Source organism: Lipophrys pholis (genome assembly GCF_963383615.2).
Source record: "Lipophrys pholis genome assembly, chromosome: 15".
Taxonomy (NCBI): domain Eukaryota; kingdom Metazoa; phylum Chordata; class Actinopteri; order Blenniiformes; family Blenniidae; genus Lipophrys; species Lipophrys pholis.
The window spans coordinates 11,192,024-11,213,816 of NC_137642.1; the positions used below are offsets into that span (position 1 = coordinate 11,192,024).

General features: G+C 42.2%; 2 protein-coding genes across 3 annotated transcripts; both read left to right on the forward strand.

Annotated features, from left to right (window-relative positions):
* The first annotated feature begins 1,874 nt into the window (after positions 1–1,874).
* scdb (stearoyl-CoA desaturase b) lies at positions 1,875–12,566 on the forward strand. Of its 2 annotated transcripts, XM_080481490.1 has the most exons (6): positions 1,875–2,026; positions 4,529–4,818; positions 6,718–6,848; positions 7,206–7,411; positions 8,384–8,616; positions 10,845–12,566. In XM_080481490.1, the coding sequence occupies exons 2-6, from the start codon at positions 4,584–4,586 to the stop codon at positions 11,042–11,044; spliced, it is 1,005 nt and encodes a 334-aa protein (XP_080337616.1). In that variant the 5' UTR covers positions 1,875–2,026; positions 4,529–4,583; the 3' UTR covers positions 11,045–12,566. The 2 variants fall into 2 exon arrangements, with proteins under 2 accessions (XP_080337616.1, XP_080337615.1); XM_080481489.1 differs by lacking the exon at positions 1,875–2,026 and having other exon boundaries at positions 4,176–4,818.
* A 4,991-nt stretch (positions 12,567–17,557) lies between these two features.
* Positions 17,558–21,685, forward strand: wnt8b (wingless-type MMTV integration site family, member 8b). Its single transcript, XM_080482301.1, has 4 exons — positions 17,558–18,035; positions 18,542–18,667; positions 18,765–18,907; positions 20,427–21,685. Exons 2-4 carry the CDS (start codon positions 18,589–18,591, stop codon positions 20,994–20,996), a joined length of 792 nt encoding a protein of 263 aa, XP_080338427.1. The 5' UTR covers positions 17,558–18,035; positions 18,542–18,588; the 3' UTR covers positions 20,997–21,685.
* The last annotated feature ends 108 nt before the right edge of the window (positions 21,686–21,793 follow it).

Genomic DNA, 21,793 nt, shown 5'->3' on the forward strand with positions numbered 1-21,793 from the left:
CCTGATACTCGACAACCATTAAGGCGATAACAAAAACACGTCATTACCATCTGAAAACTATTGCAAGAACTAAAGGATTTCAGGTCGAATAAGAGCCAGAGAAACTTGTTCGTGCATATATTTACAGTAGGCTGGATAATTGTAACGTTGTGTTTGCAGTGTCCTGACCAACACAGAGTGTTGAGCACATTACACCTGAGCTTCAATCTCCACACTTGCTGCCCGTGCATCAAAGGACTGACTTTAAAATCCTCCTCCTTGTCCATAAAGCTTTGAATAGTCTTGGGCCGAAATAAGTCTCAGATTTACATGTAGAATATGAATCCAGACCATGAGGTCCTCAGGAAGGGACTTTTAGTAAGTATTCTCAGAGTCAGAAGCAAAGAACCTTCACCTACTTTTAGCTGCTGCGCTCCTCACCCTTGGAACTAACTTCCTGAACTCCTGAGTCCTGCTGACACATTCTTCTTTCAAATCAGGACATAAAACATGATTTGCACAGGTTTTCTTATGAACAATAGATTTGGCTTATTTTATTAACTTTGCTTTTACTTTATTCTCCTTTTCATGCCCTTTTTAGTCTCTTTGTTTTAATGTATTTCTTTGTAAAACACACATTGTGTCTTAAGGCCCATTCATACTCCATAATTGCCCCATGAATGTGAATGTGAGTGTCTTAATCTCATTATCCGTCCAATGGAATCGGTTCCAGCCCTCCACGGCATTGAGTTGATAAATGCTGTATAGAAGATGCATGGATGGATGAATGTTAGTTAGAAATCAAAACAGTGTTTTTTAATAACATCAGCTGCAGTTTGCGTCATGCACGTCTGGTACCTATCAAACTGGCGCTGAAAAACATTGGTACAACGGTTATTGTGAACATTCAATAGGTTGCTCAGGAATCATTTCCTTTGAAGTGACCTGGACAAGAAATCTCACCCCAGACTGGCCTTCTCTTTTGTTTTCCCTGATTTTGCCTCATTTCCTCTCTGCTGCTGAGGCCCACACTTGCCATTCACCTGACATTGTTTGTCCAGTAGGAGGCGCCATTACAACATAAAACCAACCCATCCTCGAACGTATTGGCCATGAACGTCTGTCGTCGTGCCATGATGAGTCATATCGTGCATTTCGGTTAACTAAAGTTCATGATGTTATGAGTGTACAGTGATTTGTTCCAGACAGGTTGCCTTCCTTCATGAGAGCTTACACACCATGTCGAGGAAAACTTTCCTCCATCCCTTCAGCGATGACGCTCAAATGGAAAAATATCAATATTCTGGGTTATAAGAAAGACATCATTGTCAGAGTACTATACGTCAATAAAATGCTCACTTTGCACTTCTTCAACAAATATGAGCCCCAACTGCAGAGTGAAACGCTGTCTGTTACATATGACAATCACATCTTTTCTCTTGACTTGCATAACTTTTTTCAGTTTTAATAAGACTTTTTGTGTGTTTCATGCAACAAACTGCTCTGTAAATTACCTCCAAGAAAATCCTTTAACCACAGTAAACTTCCATGTCAAATACGTTATCTGAAAGCTGATAAAACAGATTAAAAAAAAAATAAAAATCCACTGAACTTCCAGTTGTGGGCAAATACTGTCACGCAATAGGAAGTAAATGTCACACTCATGATGCATGCTCATTTTTAGATTGACCTGTGATAAACCCGTCGTTTGTGGGTGACATCATGATGTCAGATGAGCTGACCCTTGTTTGCAAACTCTTGCAATATTTAATTAAGAAGTGACATTAAGATAAAGGTGCTGTTTGAAAAGAAGATTAGGTAACAGTTGTGGATAAGAGCATGGAAAAAAAAAAGCAAGGTAAACCTTATTTGAGCTCCCAGCCAATAGGCCACCCAGAGCCAGTGGCATCTATCTCCTCAGTGGTTGTTTTAAAACAACCCCAAGGTAACCAATAAGAGTACTCGAGTAACTTGATAAAAGCATCAGTAGCATCTCCTCTCCCTCTTCATCTCAGTGCAGAGGGCTCAACTTTAAAGTCCAACCAGGGTAAGAAGCCATTTCAGTGATTTGAATCAATAAAATCTGTTTAAAAAAAATGTATATTATGCGATAAATATATTCAGGAGTCACTGTTGCATCAGATTTTTCATGCTAAATTCACAGACTCATAATATGATGTATTCAATCTATTAGAACTGCAACATTCAAGACTCAATCCCGTTGAAACAAATTAAACCAGTGAAGCGTGTGAAAATAAGATTCCGTTTAAATGATATTATGAAGCTCAATTGGATGACGGTCGAATTTGGGATTTGAAATAGGTTTTTTTTTCTTCTGTTTTTTCTTTTAAAAAATGTTACATGCAAAGATGCTGACGCAGCAAAACTCAACAGTACTTTATATAGGCAAAGGGTTGTGTGCTAACCATCAAGTAGCCTGCTTATCAGTCAATTATAATATTGAGAAATGCTCGGGGAAAACAGTCATATAAATGATGATAATCTGTGATGATAAGTAACCCAGCTCAAACTGTGCGTCAACAATGTCCAAATCACTTTACCTGCACTTTATCTACCTTCAAAGCATATTGTTCAGGCAATAAAGTAAAACAAGACATCGTGGTTAATCCATTTACTTATATATAGCAGGATTTCTTGTAAAAGTCTAAACTTATTTGGCACATATTCAATAGCCCCTATGATTGTAAGAGAATTACACGGTTTAAAAAATTGTACTTAAAGGACACTATTGTGTGCACTTGTAAATTGTAGAAGTGAAAGTACAGACGCTTGTGAGGTTTTAGTTCCTGTATTTGAGGAAAGGTATGAAAGTAATAATAACCGTACTTGTGGTAGAGACGCACACACACCTATAGTGTTTATTAAACTGTGTTCGTCACATGAATTATACCGTCATTGAACAAACTTTAAAGTTCTGACTAATAAAAGATGTGAAAAGTTCACATTTTAAACCAACTGCTTCAATGCCACATTGGCCTATATGTCTTGAAACTGAATGTGGGGTAGCTGGGTTCAGTTTCCGTAGAACACAATGTAAAATATGTAATGAGGGCACCATAAATGTAACATGCAAGACAACTGCACTTCACCCGTTCATCATTTTCGCCACCTTTTACCCTACTCGGGGTCACAGGGGGGACTGGAGCTGATCCCAGCTGATGTTAATGAAGGCAGGCTGCACTTTGAACAGGTCGCCGGTGCATCGCAGGGCAAACAAAGACAGACAGTCCCAGACAGTCACATAACTTATGTGATAGCACCACCTAATTTAGGGCCAAGAATTAGCTTCGAAAACATTTTTGGAAAATGAAATCAGACAAGTCACGCAGACACAGACAGAACATAGACTTGGCACAGAAAGGCCTGTGTCCACATCCACTTTCACAAACAGTGAAGCACGGCCAGTGTTGAACAATTCCTGCTCCCCAAAGTCATGTTTATGCAAGAACATGTTTGAACACAATTCAAATGTTTGCACAATGATCAATCCTGATAATAAGTTCATGCCTTTGACTTAAATTATTTGGGTAAAAGGAAATGCTATTTTCAGAGTCTAACACAACATAGGGCTGATCTGTATTTGTTCTTTAGAAGTTTTCTTCAGCGGGAACCTAATTTCCCCCAGCAGGATCAAGGTGTGGCCTCGTGGTGCAGCAGTGGTTCGTGCTCTTGTCTCACACAGTGAGAAGGTCATGGGGTTCGAATACTAATGCGGGCCTTGTTTGCAATTCAAAAACGTGCATATGAGGTTAATCGGTAACCATAAATTGCCTATAGGTGTGAATATGAGTGTGTGCAGTTGAGATGGGCTCAAGGTGGGCAACTTTGAACCCTGATTCAATCAGTGTTGCTCAATATTGTGCATTGGAAGATCTCCTGTGTTTTTAAAAGTTACAATGGCACTTTTAAAAAGGAAACTAGACTGAAACAGGTAAATGCCACAGTACAGAAAAAAATGTAAAACGCACAATAACGGTTTTTATTTGTAACAGTGATGGGGGGAAAAAAAAAAAAAAAAAGAGGAATAAAGTGGTCGATATGAACATGAAATGAGTTGCTCTCATGATCTCGCTGGAGAGAGGAAGACGACTTCCCCCTCCGCTGAAGGTCGCGCGCACGCTGCGCACATGGGCGCCAAATCGTTCTTACATCACTGGGATAATAAGGGGGCGGTAAGGAAATGACACGCTTGTACAGCGCCAGTTATATTTAAAATGAGCCAGCAGAAGTGAAGCGGACGGACAGAGAAAAGAAGAAGAAGAAGAAGAAGAAGAAGAAGAAGAAGAAGAAGAAGAAGAAAAAAAAAAACCCTGACAGTGCAGAGACGAGTGGCACATCTGCAGGCTTTATTCGGATCTTTGCGCGCAAGAGAGGGATAGAGAGAGAGAGAGAGAGAGAGAGAGAGAGAGAGAGAGAGAGAGAGAGTGCATGAGCACAGCCAGCCGCCGTACCTTCCTCTCTCGGTCTGCATCCTGCTGTGCGCAGTTCTCTGAGCAACACCTCTCCGTTTCTCACCGATCTGTTACAGAGATCCTCACAAGGCGAGAGAGAGAGAAGAAAAAGAATCAAAAGGAGGAAAGAAAATGACCCAAACAGAAACGAGGAACCATCACGCCGTCAAGCAGCAGAACGGAGATGCCATGACAGAGACGTCGACTGTGGAGGATGTTTTTGACGACACCTACAGAGAGAAAGAAGGGAAGAAGCCGCCGAGGATATTCGTGTGGAGAAATATCCTCCTGATGTCCCTCCTACACGGCGGGGCGCTGTACGGATTCATCCTCCTTCCCTCCGCATCGCGCCTGACTCTTGCATGGAGTGAGTATTCAGTATAACTGGGAGCAAATGCGACGCTTTTTTTTTTTTTTTTTTTTTTTTTTTTTCCTCCTGGTTTTTCTCTTCCTGCAGGCCACAGTCAGAGAACAGAATGTGCTGATGTGGTGTGATCGCTGCTTACTACAGGACACACTGCCAGAGGGGTCATGCCTGTGGGAATAATGTTGGGGAAATGAGTCACTTGTATCCCTGTAATCCCCCCCCCCCCCCCCCCCCACACACACACACACACACACTCACACTATTTACTGTTCTTTAATTTTGGCGTGAGTCACGAACACAGATGTGCAATCAGAACCCGTTACAACTCGAGTTCTCGCTAAATATAAGTCCTGTTAAAATTAGTTTTCAGTACCATGGCTGGTTAGTACCTAATTCATCCGAATGGCAGAAGTGAGCACTTCTCCTACACGCAGGGGCCTGTCTTTGTCAGTCCTGATAATAATAATCTTGTTTATCACTTCCAGGTCATCACTGTGTTGAAACCATCTCCCCACTGCTGTCACTTTTGAGGCTTTACAAACACGCACACAAAAAAAGACCATTTTAGGCCACATTGCAGCCTCTCGTTGTGGTTCGAGTCCATATTTTAACTGCTTCAAAACTTTATCCCAGCTCTAATCCCTTGGAAGCTTGAGGGGATGGGCTGAGCCTGAAGTCTATTGGTGCAGAACTTAAGACGGTCTCCGAGCTCATCTGAGCTTGAAGCTTTCATTTTTCTGATGGAGCCGACTTCGCCGGTTCTTTGAGTTATTTCAAGTTACTCCCGGCACAGTGATATGATGTTATTATTGTGAACTTCTGTTTGTAACCGGAGAAGCAGTACCGCTGGCCTCCAAACACTCCATGATTGATTCGAAAACCTTCAATGGAGACTCTTAACACTTTCCAAGTTTGCTCGTTTGAACATACCTCACATTGTCTGTAATTTCCTGTGATTGTGCGCCGTTTCAGCCAACCCTGTTCCATAGCTTTGTAAAGGGTGACTTTGCATAACAGGGCTTGTCACGATAAATGTCTCTAGACCAGCTGCATGCAGTTATCAGACTGGTTGTTGAAGCCAAACACTTCCCATGCAGACCCAGCTCGTATTACATCATGTTAATGCTGCATTTCACCGTATGAGTGTTCCGAAATTAGTTTTTACTCAGCAGTTTTTTTTTTCAAGAGAACGATTCAGTTATACGTAGAGAAACTGTGCTTGCAAGTGCTGACAAGCCTGCACACCTGCATGGCGGCTTTTTTTTTTTTTTTTTTTTCTTTAAGAGCACTAACCTTTGGCTGATTGTAAACTATTGGAACATGTTGTAATGTGTTGCAGGATTTGAATTTAAGTGGCAGCAGTCAAACGGTGCGCTGAATAATTAGAGTTATTGCCCCTGTATATGTAGACTACAGAGGCATGACTCAAACTTCTGAACAATTTGAACTTTGTTTTCCCCTCTGGCGTTGCATAATTTTCCCCTCTCCTCGCCATGCCGGGCTGCATATTATTTCACTTGGGAAGACAAAGCACAATCACCACTCCGATAGGCATCCCATTGTGAGCAGCGTGACAACCACAACAGAATGCTCTTTGCCAATCAGAAGCCCCCGGTGCTCAGACCCCGGGCAGTTTTGTCTGGGCTCCACATAGAAATGCATTCAGCAGTTTTAGAACAACAAAAGTGTGAGGGCCGACCTGCAGCGCTCCCACTGTCCCGTCTCCCTGTATAGATGACTTTCCAAACCCAACATAAAAGAGTCTTATGAAAAGAACATGGCGTCCCAGTGACTCTGCTCCCCGGGGGTGGGGGGTGTGGGGGTGGGGGGGTAGTTGTCCAATAGAGTGTTGACAGTTTCCTGTAAGATACCAATCCTCTCCACCTCTCTTTCTCCCAGCTGCAGTGTGCTACCTCATCAGTGCTCTCGGTGTGACCGCCGGGGCACACAGACTATGGAGCCACAGATCCTATAAGGCTTCCCACCCGCTGCGAGTCTTCCTCGCCCTTGCCAACTCGATGGCGTTTCAGGTGAAGGAGACAACAACACAAACACGTGCCAACAGTGTGTGCATATGCAAGTTCTATTTTCTTCTATGAGGAAGTTGGTTAATGTTACCCAATACAATGTATTATAGCTGTGAGAGCCATCCCAATGCCTAGTGATAAATACATTCACTTCTGACAACATTTTAATCAGGATTAAACTTGCAATGGCACGTATTTCTAAGTAACGGTGATGTTAGTGAAAATGTGTAATCTATCTATACGTTTGCTGTTTCCCTGCCACATGGTATCTGACCTTAATCTGATGATCTGCAGCGTCTCTGCATATCTATAAGTGCCTGATCTAATCTCCCCTGTCTGTGTTTGTTTTTATGTCTGCAGAATGACATATTTGAGTGGGCGAGGGACCACCGCGTGCACCACAAGTTCTCCGAGACGGACGCGGACCCCCACAACGCCACGCGGGGCTTCTTCTTCGCCCACATCGGGTGGCTGCTGGTTCGCAAACACCCCGACGTCATTGAGAAGGGGCGCAAGCTGGAGCTGTCAGACCTGAAGGCAGACGCAGTGGTCATGTTCCAGAGACGGTGAGAAAGCCATACAGTGACAGGGGGGTGGGGAGGGTGGAGGGTGTGGGGTGTGGGTGAAAGACACCAACAGCGCAGACTAAACAACCATAACAGGAGACAGTATGTAATCAGCTGCTGTCACTATGGGCTATTGACTGAGCAGTACTGGACTTGCGAGTTCCAGTGTTTCATCGCTGCTGCACAGTAATCATGTTTCATGGAAGCAGCTGCATGTTGTTGTGTTAGAAATATTGCTTCTGTGAAGGTGGAATAGTGTAATGGTTCTGAAATCATAACTTTAAGGGAGCCATGTTGCAGAAAAAAAGAAAAATAAAGAAAATGTTTTGTCGCCCTCTATTCAAATGTCAAGCGTGGGTAGGTGCTGTGTAAACACCCTGGGAACTTCTGTCAGGGCTAACCTGACATCCAGTCTGCTGGATGGGGAAGGAAGTCCTGTTTTAAACATACTGCAAATGACTCAGGTCTACACAGTGGTAACAATCAAGTCATGTTCTCATCTGTCAAAGAGACTCTCAGCCATGAAGTTTCCCCATGTCCTACTGAATGCAGCCGAGCGTAGAAATCACACATCACACTCATCTGCACTGAAACCCATGAAACACTCGTAATTAGCACACAGTGTCGCAAACAGACTCAAAATATGGCACTTACAGGAAGACAACATTCATTTCACAATAAAGGCCAAGCAGCCCATATCGTGTTCTGTTCTACTAACTTTCCCACTCCTATCTTGGGTTTGGTGTCCTTCTGGTAACGGTAACTCCCACTCTGTTTGTGATAGTCAGAAATAGTACCTGCGACCAGAGGAGATGAAAAACTGATGTTGAATTGCTTTACACATTAAAGTAACGAGATAACCTCTAACGTTTATTAATATGTCTTCATGTACCTTTAAATTCAACTCTTGACTGAATTACTGTCGTTTTCAGTGTGACTCTGTGTGAGACGCTGTTCCCTCTGGTGTTCCAGGCATTACAAGCTGTCCGTGGTGATCTTCTGCTTCCTTGTGCCGATGCTGGTGCCCTGGTACTTCTGGGGTGAATCCTTGTCGGTGGGATACTTCGTACCCGGACTACTGAGATACACGGTGGTGCTTAACGCCACCTGGCTGGTCAACAGTGCCGCACACATATGGGGCAACAGGCCTTACGACGAGTCGATAAACCCCAGGGAGAACCCGCTGGTGGCTTTCAGCGCCGCAGGTAAGGATTCGCCGTTCACGGTCGGTTCTGGTTGTTGCCTTATGCTTCACAGTGTAGCGTGACGGTAAGAATCTGTTGTGTAATTTCTGTCTTTATGTATTTTGTAACTCTTTGTCTTGTTACGTCAGCCACAATGGGGTCTTTGTATTGCCTTGGTGCACTGTGAAGATCCAGTGACTGTGGGTCATTTTGTCCCGACTGATCCAGTCTGAGCGCTGAAATGCGTCAGTGTTCGTCTCTCTGACTTTGTAACGTGTTTCACGAGGTCTTTTCACGTCGTGTCAAGAAATGCTCCTTTCCAAATCATGCACAAAACATGGAGTTTTAATTTTTTTTTTATTTTTGCTTTGCTCTGTATCAACTGAGTTCTAATAATAGAAGGTCCATAGATACATCATTAAACTCGAGTAACAGTATTATCCTAACATTATTTCTCCTAATAAGTCTCGAAATATTCTTGGATTTTCTGCTTTTCCAGTTTTGTCACTCAACAACACTGAGAGTGGAGCGGCGACATCGTGTGTAATTCTCTCCTGAAGCTCTCAGTGAACTTCAGCACAAAATCCAGTGGTTTATTCTTTATTGCCTGACAATGATTGAAGGAGACGATGTGGCTCACGTCCACCGCGATCGGCTGGAACAAAACAACTGACTTTCAGAAATGTCCTACATTTGATCTTTTCGCCTCCATTTACATTGCTTTCAACAAACGCAAGGTGTTATGCTGTTTTACTGCACGGTTACCAAAAAAGGGGGCCTCATCTGATTAACGAGACGCGTCCGCCACCATTTCACCATCAAGTAACTGATGTAATGAGTGACCGGTCGTCGGACTGACCCTCGCAGTGCAAACGGCTCAGCCATGGTGTCCCAGCTACACTGAGGGGAACAGATAAAAGTAACAATAAGCATTTTCACTCGGTTGTGTCGGTTTCTTTTCATTTTGCGACGCACTTCTCGAGTTTTAGCTGCATCAGATTCTTGTCATACCAAGATTTTTATTGAATCTTTTTTACGCATTACTGTGTGAGATTCAGTGCGTTTCAAATGGGCAAGTCGAGATTTTGCAGCTTGTAAATGACCCCACATGACAGCCACCCTGAAGGGTTTTGAAAACATAAAAAGGTCTCCTTGAACTTTGGACCAAATTAAATTACTGATCACCCGCTTACCAACAGCTGTACGGAGTTACCGGGTTTCATTATCGTTGGAATCTTTCTCAGGTGACTGCAAATGGAAAGTTCTGCCCCGGACGACCTTTATGACCAAAAGAGCCCTTTTTGGGGGATTTTCCACCAAATCAAATTTATCTGGAGCCACGAAACAAATTTAACCTCCAAAACGAGGCGAACGCGGCTTCTGAAGTTTCATATATACATGGTAGTCTTGAACTGCATCAAAAAAAACTTGATCTTATGTTGCGTTTCTGAATTTTCTATTGCGATTTATTAGCGATGGTAAACATTCCTTGACACTTTCAGCTGTTTTTGTAGCCGATTTCAGCGGCTTCATCCTTCTTTTCCAGCATTTGTCACATGATTTTGACATTTTAGAATAGAAATTCCTTATTAATCCCAGAAGAAATTACTTTCAGCGTGGTTCCACACAGAATGAATAGAAGGAAAGTTGAATATCAAACAAGACTGGATAAAAATTTATTAAATCTTTTTGAATGTCTATGTACAAGACTTAACCATGACTGATAGAAACACAGGAAGGATGAAATGACTCAGAACACCGCAAACACTATTTACAGGGAGGAGTTAGAGTCTTACGGCCACAGGAAGGACATTTTAGCAATTTTGACAATTTTATCTCTTCTCTATGCAGTTTTGCTTTTTTTTCATTTTTTTTATTTTAAGCTTCTATTCCTCCTTTTTAGAAATTCCAGTCATTTCAGCATGTTTTCCCATTTTAGTTATTGTGCTTTATAAAAAAAAAAAAAAAGACTTTTTATCCAAGAGAAGGCATAATGAAAATGACTGGTGTGTAAATGAAATGGAAATAAGATAAAAATGTATAGTTGTATCATTTAGTGAAAGCTTCAGGGAGCTGCTTATAAGGGGCAACATGTGGTTTCAGGGATATACTCTTCTAAATGTGGGTGTTTCATGTTCGAGCAGAATCCTGAAAAACGGGCTTGCTAAAGGGTTAAATTCTCATGCACGTTATGTTTTTTTTTTCATTTTTTTTTTTAAACTGCCTCTTTCTTTTTTGTTTTTTTTTAGGGGAAGGCTTCCACAACTACCATCACACGTTTCCCTTCGACTACGCCACCAGCGAGTTTGGATGCAAGCTCAATCTCACCACTGCCTTCATTGATCTCATGTGCTTTATGGGTTTGGCCACAGACCCCAAAAGGGTATCAAAGGATACGATCGGGGCTCGAGTTAAGCGAACTGGTGACGGCAGTTATAAAAGTGGCTGAGTCACGCGGCCGCATCAGGGCAGCTGATTCGACATGTCGAGTGAAGACAGAAGGGGGGGGTGGGGGGCAGGCATGGCAGCATTTCACTGGCAGGGTGGCGATTGCAAGGTTTTCTGATAATAAGTTAAAACCGTCTTCTTGGAACTAATATTGGCTTTAAAGTGTTCTAGGCCTTTGTGTAAAATGTATGGGTCTCCTAAATTCTGAAGTGTCTTTATCGACTATTAGTGGCAGGTAGCAAATTAACTACATGTGCAAGCACAGCCTTTTCAATGCGTGTGAGGAGAATGAAAGCCTTCTTCAGGTGCGTCGAGACAAAAAAAAAATAAAAATAAAATAAAAGCAGGTCTGTGTGAGCAAGTGTGCAAAAGCAGTAATTTCAGAATCATTTACTGTATCTTGTATTTATTAATTTGCTATTTATTAATAGTTTTTTTTGGCATGTTTTGAGGTTTATTGGAGCCCTTATAGTGAGGTTTCTCTGCAGGAAAAAACTGAAGGCGCTCAGTTGTGCTTTAATTTTGTTGATTTCTGAAGAGGTGGAGCTTTATCTTAAGCTTTAAGTAATTCATTTCAAACTTAAGTTCCCCCCTTTTCTTTTTTTTTTGATAAGCTGTTAGTCTTAACTCTCCGTGGACTGCTGTGTTCAGGCATATATTTAGACAGTCCTCTATTAAATTCTCCCGATTGGTCACACAGTTCAAATTCGTTGTACTCGTAACACTTTGAACCCACCGTCTTACCTGCTCAAGGGACTCGTAATGAGACTGAAGCGGTCTCGGCAAATTACGCCTCTGGATGACATGTGAAGCTACCCTCCAATTTCTTCATTAACCCTCTTCATGTAGGTGCCTCTGGACTCTCAACACGAATCCAGACTTTTCACTCTTGATCTAAAAAGAGCTTGTATTTATTTTGTAATCCTTTGAATGCAAGTAATACAAGATCTTTGCCTCCCTTCAGATAAGGCCTCCGAGCTACGTGAAGGAGGCGCATTTACCTTTTTGTGCGGTGTGCTGTTATTGAAAACATATGTCAGGAGTTTTTTGCCCAAATGCCTTATGAGGGTTTCACACCTGCTTCCGAAAATTTAAAAGTTCAAGTTAGGGCTTGAGTTCTGTGGAATTGGTTGTTTGTCAAGGGACACTTGAGAAACCGAAATCCCTCATTTCTAAGTCAAAATGGGTTACCGTGGTCTAACTTTTGTGTAACCAAACCAATACTTGGCTCTAAAACAAGATCCATGCTTGTTTGGACATCTTTAATGACACGGTTGTAATATTTGTCACGATTCCTCTTTTACAGAGCAAAATTTTTCTACAGTGTTAAAAAAAAAGAAAAGAAAAAAGAAGAAAGGCACATTTTTTTCAAAGAATGTTTTTGTATGTATTGTACGTACCGTAAATGAACCAAATTTTCTACATGTGACAAAGTATGTTTGCCTGTTTTTTTTTTTTTTTTTTTTTTTTTTGTTGAAATTCTGTAATACTCCTTCATATACTGAATAAAAACTATGATCACAACAGGTTTGTTTTTGTTTTGTTATTTGTAGAGAAATGACTTACTGGAACTTTAAGTCACTGATCTATAGCCGTGATATGTTGGCGTTGAATTGTTGCTGTGTGGCACAGGGGCAAAACATGTGCATGGTGGTTTAGTGGTTGGTGCTCTTGACTCATAGCTCGTATGTTGCGTGTTCAAGTCCAGCCTCTGTGTCGAGTCTGCACGTGTACATTGTTCTTCTCTAGGTGACCCTCTTTCAGTTTCAAAAACATGCAAATGCGGCGAGTTGCTGAGCGTAAGTTGGCCTGACTCGGCTCCGCACACCCGCAAGAGCTGGAACTGAGTAGAACGATGAAATGTGGGTTAATGGATGCTTTAATAAAGTTTTAAAGCTTTGTGTTTCTATGAAGCGAATCATGTTTTCTTCTTCTATTTCATTGTTACCCCGATTTTAATTACTAAAAACATCACGCTTCTACTTTTTTTCACAAATCACACCCAAATGATAGGACATTACGAGCAGCTGTTTGGATCCATAGCCAAATAATACCTTAACTTTCCTTTTTACACTCCTAGTATTGCACTAAAACTTGTTTCATCCTTTAAGTTTGTGTAGAAGAGAACTTCACAGCACACTTATTTTCTTTAAAAAAAAACAAAAAAAACCTCCTAGTTATTCATTGTGGATTGTTAAAATCTTCACGTGCAAGCATTTACGGTGTGATGTCAGAGTCCTGCATCTCAGAATGTGTTTATCTTCATCTTCCCGCTGACGTTGCGAAGCTTTCAAAATGTAGGAATCCACACACGTTTTACAAGCCATCAGAAAACAGGCGCCCGACAAGTGTTTGACATCTTGTACCCGATGCTTTGTCTCCGGCCTACATGCCGATGGGGATCTTCCTCTGCTGTGCATGCCTGGCTTGCTTTGTCTCACTCACATCTCACACTGTTAGACAACTGCGCTTGTGACACCGACGACACATTTTAGTTTTTTTACATTATGTGCAGATGTGGTTTGAAGATAAATACAAGACTCCTGCAGCACAAGTTTCGATCATGTTGACTATCTGCGACCTGCCTTTACAAATGTTGCTCAACGGTAGGAAGGTGAAAAGATAAATGCCATTCATTGCTGGATATAGAAACCTTAGTTTGCAATTAAGCAAATTCAACCCTCTGAGTCATCTTTGCACTTGCCCCCTCTGTTGGAAGAGCACGGGATCACTAAACACAGAGGGCATTATCCTCTTTATCCTGTATGGACACAGGAAATGTGATTTGATTGTTGCATGTAGATTTGTTTTTCTTTTGTTTTTGTGGTTTTTTTTGCAGGAAACCTTTGCCTCTGCATGCAGCGGCCAGCTCTAGCCCGGTCCTCATGTTCTGTCAGTGGTACCACTTCTCTGTCGCCCTGACAGTGACATCAGCCCTGTGTCCATTGGCTGCTGACTGTCAGGCCATCCCTTCTGGGGCATGCAACACCTCAGTGTGACAGCACGGACACTGGTCACTGGTCAGCTGCCTGCAATCTTATGCAACTTTATTTTTTCTTTCTTTAACCTTTATTTAACCAGGAAAGTCAACAGTCCTGGCCAAGACAGGCAGTAGTGCATTTTAAAAGTTTCAGACGAAACATGCAAGTGTACACATAAAACATATAAGTAAATGTCAACATGTTTAAAAAGATTAAGTGTCTGCTGCTGCGTCAATAATACCACTTTCATAGATAGATGGGCAGACAGGCAGACCTGGACTAACATTTATTTATTGCCATTCAGTGATTAAACAATGCAAATCCAAGAATGTTCGGTTCCCTTGGGTCAGGAATAAGTAATTTACAATAAAATTGCTGGAAGTATAAATCAATACAAGCACATTATATCCCACGTGGTGGTCAGCAGCATAATGATAATAAAATAATAATGCATTGGTTTTATAAAGTGCTTTTCAGGACACACCATAAATAGGATCCGACCTGCAGCGTCTTTGGGTAAGAGTGTCTTGCACTTGTGTAGAGGTTAAAGATGCTTTGGCAGAATCTGATATACAGTATATCGAGGAGCTATTTTAGGGAATATTATCCCAGCGTACTTTACTCCTGGTAAAACTTTACATGAAACTATAATAAAAGAAAATAAAGAAAGTATAAAAATAAAATTTGTTAGACACGTTTTTAACAATGTCTTTATGCCATTTAGTTACAAAGCTCAAGCTTCAACTATTCACTACATATATTTTCTTTAATTTGGATCGCAAACAACTGTCAAGAACCAAATATATCTCAATATATTCCCTACATTTGTTGCATGTGATTGATTGACTTGCCTCGCTTCAGCGGATTTTAGATTCAACTGCTGTTTTGGGAATCGCTTTGTGTAACTCCAGAAAAACTGAAACAACAGGACGGTCCCTGATTTTGTCCCCTCTCACTTGTCATTTCTCTTTAAACCTTAATCCAAAAACATCCCTCAGAAGTCCCCCGTGCAAATCACTCTTTCCCTCTAATCCTAATTTGCACACAAGAAGATTGCAAAAGGCCTGCCTGTGGCAAAGGAAAGGGACCCAGAGGTCAGACAAGGTTACTGAGGAATAACCCTTCATCCAGTCTGGATTAGTCATGCAAATGTCCTATAGCAATCTGATCAATGGCCCAATCCTCCCTTTATTTTCTGGAGATCATCACTGGCAGACATGTTTGCTGCTAAATTCCTCAAATAGTTAAATAAATTACAACCATCCTTTTGACATGTTTCAATAAAAGGAGATAATGAAAATTAATTTGTAGATTACGGGTTGGAACCTGGTTTTATTTCCTTTTAAAAAAAAGAAAAAAGAAACATCTATTTTTTTCCATTTGATCTTGGAATCCCCATTTCATAAACAAAATTATCAAAATTTAAAATGTAGATTGTATGTTTCGATTTGACGTATTCAGTAAGAGTGGTTCACCCCATTGCGTGAGGGATTAACAGCTGATGAGTATCAGTCTTCAAGTTTCAAGGTACTGATTAAATCACACCTAAATCATGATTCATCTCCCCAACGACACACTGAATCATTTTATCGTCCCATCACATCAACAATTAAGCCATCGTCCCCCTGATCCCCGACAATCATCTGTTAGAAATCTATTAGATAAACGTTCCTCCTCAGTGAGGGATCAGTGTTACATTTTCCCTGTGGGATTAAACAGATCTTCCCTTGCCGCTGAATGGAGGCAGGGAACCCAGCCTTGTCCGGCCCTGAAGGCCCAGGGTGCCCTTTTGATCATTTCACTCTCTCCTCGGTGCAATACTTCTGATTGGCCAGGAGAGCAAGACGGGGGAAAATCTTTAATTAAGCAGATAATCTCTTGTTGGGACCAGAGCAGCTCCATTTCAGAGCCCCCTCCTTGAATGCTGGAAGCCCTTCTTGGTGAAGTCCCTCAGTTCTGCTCGTCCGCCGTTACGCAGCGTGCAGAGACGCTCACCTGTCAGGATGTTCATGCACTGGGAGGCTCTCTATTACGTCTTCATTCTGCTGACTCACATGAGATCCTACTGCTGCTGGTAAGACACTTTTAATAGAAAATAAGAAACTTTCTTTTTTTTCCCTCCCCGTGGAACATTCCTATCTTCTCTCATTTGTTGTCAGATCCTTAGTAACTAGATGCGTCACTACAGGGGCATTACTAACACCAAAGACTTGATTTTTTTTGCAAACAACCTAAAAAGTCCAAGCTGTCTACTTATTCCTTTCTAATTAGAGATTTGATTTGATTTAAATTTGATTTAAAGTGCATGGGTTAAGTCTTGACCTTGAGTGTGGGGAACCCTAGTTCGAAACCTGGCTTAAAAACAAGCCGAGAGTTACTGCGGCCCTGTGGACGTTATAATATTTGTTTTGCCTGCTGTGTTCATACTCTTTAGTAGTGCCGAACTGCACCAGTGGTTTTCACATGAAAGGAAAGGCCTGCATATTTTAACTGTTATTTAAAACATTTATCCAAGGCTTATTCACTTTTACGATAGTAGTCATGATGACTTATTTGAAAGTCAACAAAGGCATGTAAGTGTATATCCAACAGCATTATGTTGGGGGCACTAATCTATTTTTTTAATGATGAAGACATTAAGGTGGAGTGCATCAATTCAAATCTTTCAATAAACCAAGCAGTATCTTCCACTGGCGATTGTACGACTGCCGGTGTCACAGTTTAACATGTTACAGGGTGCACTAATGAGAGATGTTAGCGGAGGAATTTGCAAAGGACACTGAGCTTCCTTGAGCGAATAAGCTGTCTCCTTTTCCAGGTCAGTGAATAATTTCCTGATGACTGGACCCAAGGTAAGCCAATTTTCTTTTGATCTTTTCTCCCCAAAGAAAGAGAGTGATAGAAAGCATGCTCTTTGTGTTATCTTACCCCGAGTGTATGTACAAGCTCCAGTACCTGTTTGCACGCCACAATGACAGTGATATTCTTTGGCTTTTGTGATTTTTCTCCCCCCTCTGTACACTTGACCTTATTCAGAGGCTCTGTGTATTCCCGGGTTGAATGTGTTAAGAGGCAAGGGCAGCCCTAGCTGTAGTGGGTGGTCATCATTAGCGAGCCAGGCCCCTGTGAAAGAGGTGGTACTCCATTTCCCTGAAGGCCACTTGAGACATATTAGTTATATTATCATTCACACAGTCTGAACAAGCGATAGAGGGGCAGGTGAAAGCCAAGGATGGAGCACCCTGCTTTAAGGAAGCTCAACAACTTCTTGTGCTCAGTTTAAAGCTGAAATAAAGTGGGCGGTCATTTTGAGTTAGCTCACACTGAAATTGACCAGAGTACTCTCTGTATCTCCAAAACATTTTTTCCCACATTTTCAAACCTCCAGCGTAATTTCATGTCTCTGTGAACATTGCTTTAAAAAGACCTCAAGCGAAAGACTTCCCACAACCCGAGGAAGACAAAAAGCAGGCTGAGGCTTGTTTTCAACGGCAATTTTGCAAGATGAGACTTTGCCAATCATCAACGAGCTCAGATATAGTCTGAAGTATTCTCATACTTGGTTAAATGTATTTAGGATTTGCCTGCATTAATCAGACTCGTTGAACCCGTTTTGGGGCTGCTCGCAATTCTAAAGTACAGCCGTAGTGAAGAACCGACGATCTTACCTTTCATTTATTCTGTGCCAGCATGCTTTTCATACTTACTGGCTTGTAGTATAATTCAGGTTGCAATAGCTTGAGTGCATGCAACAGATTCCAAATTGCATAATGCACAGTAGACTTATTCTACTGCTAGTTCAACTACTAGTTATTCTACTACCGATCCCATTGTGATTGTTGTCATATAACATCATATCGTTGCTGCTGTAGGCGTATCTGATCTACTCCAGCAGCGTGGCAGCAGGAGCTCAGAGTGGCATAGAAGAGTGCAAATACCAGTTTGCATGGGACCGCTGGAACTGCCCCGAGAGAGCTCTGCAGCTGTCCACACACAGCAGCCTGCGCAGCGGTAAGCCCCCAGTCCTTCAGCCTTAACGCCTGCTCTAACAACTCTACGCAGCCAAGTTTTTTTTTCGATCGCATCCCAATTCTATATCAGAATAAAAACTCAAAAGATATTTCAAAGATGTCTTTGCACTCCGTTTTTCTTTAATTTTGCTATCTGTATCATGAAGGAGGTGTATTCCCTCACTTAGCGCTGACGCTGGAAGTCAAACACAAAAGGGGAGATCCCTTTTCAAAACGTAGAATAGAATCAGCGCCATATCTTGAGAGAAGCAAGGAGAAAGAAAGAATGTGTTTAGAAATGCCTTCTGATGCAGATTAGAAGGGCAATTGTTAATTGTTTACACAACAGTTTCAAACAAACTACTTGGATTAGAAATGTGAAACCCAGAACTGACAGTTCCGGGTTCTGTGAGGAAGTTGTGAAACTATGTTCAACATTCAAAACTCCCAGTAAGTGATTTCATATGATCAAACAACACTGTTATTAATATGCGTTTCTGCTTTCAGCAAATCGGGAGACGGCCTTTGTCCATGCCATCAGCTCCGCGGGCGTGATGTACACCTTAACCAGGAACTGCAGTCTTGGAGACTTTGACAACTGTGGCTGTGATGACAGCAGGAACGGACAGCGAGGTCAGTGAAAAGATTACCGTTCATTTATTTATTTTATTTTTCTTTTGAAGGCGTTAGGGCTGCAGTCGGTTCATGATTTACTTTGTTTTTCATTCAGGCGGTCATGGTTGGCTTTGGGGTGGCTGCAGTGACAATGTCGGCTTTGGAGAGGCCATCTCTAAGCAGTTTGTCGATGCCTTGGAGACCGGGCAGGATGCACGGGCGGCCATGAATCTCCATAATAACGAAGCGGGACGCAAGGTACAGTCGGTGTTGTCGATCTGTCCAAGCCACCCACCTCGGAAATGGCAGATGAGTTTCGAGTAGGACACGCAGTATCCATATGCGATGGCACCATCTCTATTTGAACCTGACCGTGTTTGAACTGGGTGGCAACTTACGTAAAACTTTGCAAACCTCTCATGGCCCTCCAACTGATTGCACCTTTTGAATCATTTTTTTTTTTTTTCCTGCTCCAAATTACATTGAGTGTGCCACCCAAGCATCTCTTTCACGTCGCTATAAGTGAGGTGCCACTCGCCTCTAATAATAACAGTGTGTTCGGTGTACCAGAAGGGCCTATTTACCAGTGTTGAATGCTCCTTATGACAATACCTCAACTCAAGAATCTCAGGATCACTGGTGCAAGCTTAATTAAAGATCCCGGGGAGCCAGACATTGCACAGCATTCTGTATTATTCTGCTTTTTAAAATAAGTGTTTAGTTTTATTCTTGCAATAAGGATCCCACGTTTATGTTGGTCTTTGTTTGGCCCTGAGGGTGTCTGAGGGGACCACAGGCATGCAGCTGAAGTGCTCTTTGTTTATGGTGCCTTTGCTCCCCCCGGTTGGACCTTGGGATCCCCATGGCACCTGGAGCATCATTGTAACAGAAAAAAATGGGGATAGAAAGAGAGAGAAAACTCCTTTTTTATTTTTCCGCTCAATGGGACTCTCCATTGGGTCTTCTCACACTAGAAAACATGTTGATAATGAACATGTTAAATAAATACTCCTAGTTAGACTGGGTGGGACAATAAGTCTCATTGTGAAAACTTTGATTCAGCCTCACCTCAACAGAAGGTTCATCCCCTCCTCGCGACAAGGAAAGTCCCTCTTTCAAACGACAGCTGTTTTGTGTCGGGTAAAGTCAGGAAAAAACACTGAGGGCAACAAAAAAGCTCTGCAATGGAACCTTGAAGCTATCGTTTCTCCTTTTCATCCTATTCATCCCCTTTTTTTTAAACTAACTGGAAAACATTGACAATACAATACCTTAATTTGACGACGCGTCAATCAAAACTCAATGGTTATTTTACGCATACTTGCCATGCTATCTCACTTTTTTGTCCTCTTACAATTGTTGCAAAAATAGAATCCGCTTTACTCCTAAACAGTCCTTCTTTTTCTGCATGAAAAAAAAGAAAAAAAAGAAGAATTTCCCTCAAAATGGTAAAATGCTTTCAAGTAACCTCCAGTGGAGGCCCACCTTCTCACAGTACATCGTTCCTAGATGCTAAGAAGATACATAGATACTGTCATCTAATGGCATTTCGATTTCAAAGGAGCCTGCTATTTGAATGACTTCTATATAAACAGTTGTTAAAATGTATGCACACAGGCTCGCATTCAGTGAAACAACACGAGAACGCCTGGACGATTGCGTGAGCATTTATTGGCGGCGACACCAAGGCCCGGCAGCAGTTCCACTCCACTGTCTTCAGTGCGTGATCATCTTCAGCACATCTAAACCATCAATGTCCCCCATTCTGTGTCCGCAGGCTGTGAAGGGGACCATGCAGAGGACGTGCAAATGCCACGGGGTGTCGGGAAGCTGCACGACTCAGACCTGCTGGCTGCAGCTGCCAGAGTTCAGGGAGGTGGGGAACTACTTGAAGGAGAAGTACCACCGGGCTCTGAAAGTAGATCTGTTGCGAGGGGCGGGCAACAGCGCGGCGAGCCGGGGAGCCATCGCAGAGACCTTCAGCTCCATCTCTCGCAAGGAGCTGGTCCATCTCGAGGACTCCCCCGATTACTGCCTGGAGAATCGCACCCTGGGCCTCCCGGGCACAGAGGGGCGCGAGTGCCTCAAGAAGGGCAAGAACCTGAGCAAATGGGAGAAACGGAGCTGCAAGAGGCTCTGCGGAGAGTGTGGACTGGCTGTGGAGGAGCGCAAGGCCGAGATGGTGTCCAGCTGTAATTGTAAATTCCATTGGTGCTGCGCGGTGAAGTGTGAGCAGTGCAGAAAGACAGTGACCAAGTACTTTTGTGTCAAGAAAGGAGGACAGAGGGGAAGGAATGAGAGCGCCAGCAGCCGGCGGAAAAACCTCAGACTGAGGAAGAAGCACTGAGCTTCTTCATCACGTCACGTTTCCACTGCTGCAGCTCCCGTCCGCACCCAGCGCCTCTGTGCGCGTTCAGCTAGTGTGTATTTTCTACAGACCTTCTCAAAACGTGTGATGCCAAGTCATTTTGTTCCTTTTATACTCTAAGTAAATGACAGTGAGGCGTGTGCAAAGCCACAGATTGGAGGAGACAAAACTTTCTTTTTTTCTCTTTTTTTTTACAACTTTGTAGTATTTTTGGTATAAAAGTATTTAAGGTATATTTTTTATACTTTTTACAACTTTAAATTTTTTTTTTCTAAGAAGCTTCTGGGCATTTGAAGTTTTTTTTTTTTTTTAATTCAATATGTACCGACATAATTTATTTATTTTCATGCATACACAAACATTTTGGGGTTAAACCTTCACAGTTGGATGAATGATCTGACTGATGGCATCATTAACTGTCCAAAATCAATAGGTTCTGATTTATATTACAACCCATTCTGACAGTTTCAGGCACATCACGCTCTCCCATTGTTTGGTCCACCTTGATCTTTGCTGCCCTCTTGATGTATTTAATTGTACATAAAATGAAGCACTTTGTACTGTACATTGTTAATTTATTGCACGGCGTTTCCCTAGTTTTGCTATATTGATAGTTGCCCACGCGGTTTGTTTTCTATTAAAGTATAACAATAAATCCTTGGCTTGTGTATCAATGCCTATCCTTCTTTGACAACCTCTTTGTGACAGTAATACCTTGTTGTTTGGAGTAAACACAGCCTCACTCTTCACATTGCTCCCACTGGGGTTAGCATACT

What these genes read in the sequence shown, in the direction of transcription:
- scdb (XM_080481490.1), top strand. Translation starts at nt 4,584, where the DNA reads ATGACCCAAACAGAAACGAGGAACCATCACGCCGTCAAGCAGCAGAAC. An exon ending in CCAACTCGATGGCGTTTCAG is followed by an intron (nt 6,849 to 7,205) that starts GTGAAGGAGACA and finishes TTATGTCTGCAG; the next exon opens with AATGACATATTTGAGTGGGC. An exon ending in GTGGTCATGTTCCAGAGACG is followed by an intron (nt 7,412 to 8,383) that starts GTGAGAAAGCCA and finishes CTGGTGTTCCAG; the next exon opens with GCATTACAAGCTGTCCGTGG.
- wnt8b (XM_080482301.1), top strand. Translation starts at nt 18,589, where the DNA reads ATGTACACCTTAACCAGGAACTGCAGTCTTGGAGACTTTGACAACTGT. An exon ending in CAGCAGGAACGGACAGCGAG is followed by an intron (nt 18,668 to 18,764) that starts GTCAGTGAAAAG and finishes TTTTTCATTCAG; the next exon opens with GCGGTCATGGTTGGCTTTGG. An exon ending in ATAACGAAGCGGGACGCAAG is followed by an intron (nt 18,908 to 20,426) that starts GTACAGTCGGTG and finishes CTGTGTCCGCAG; the next exon opens with GCTGTGAAGGGGACCATGCA.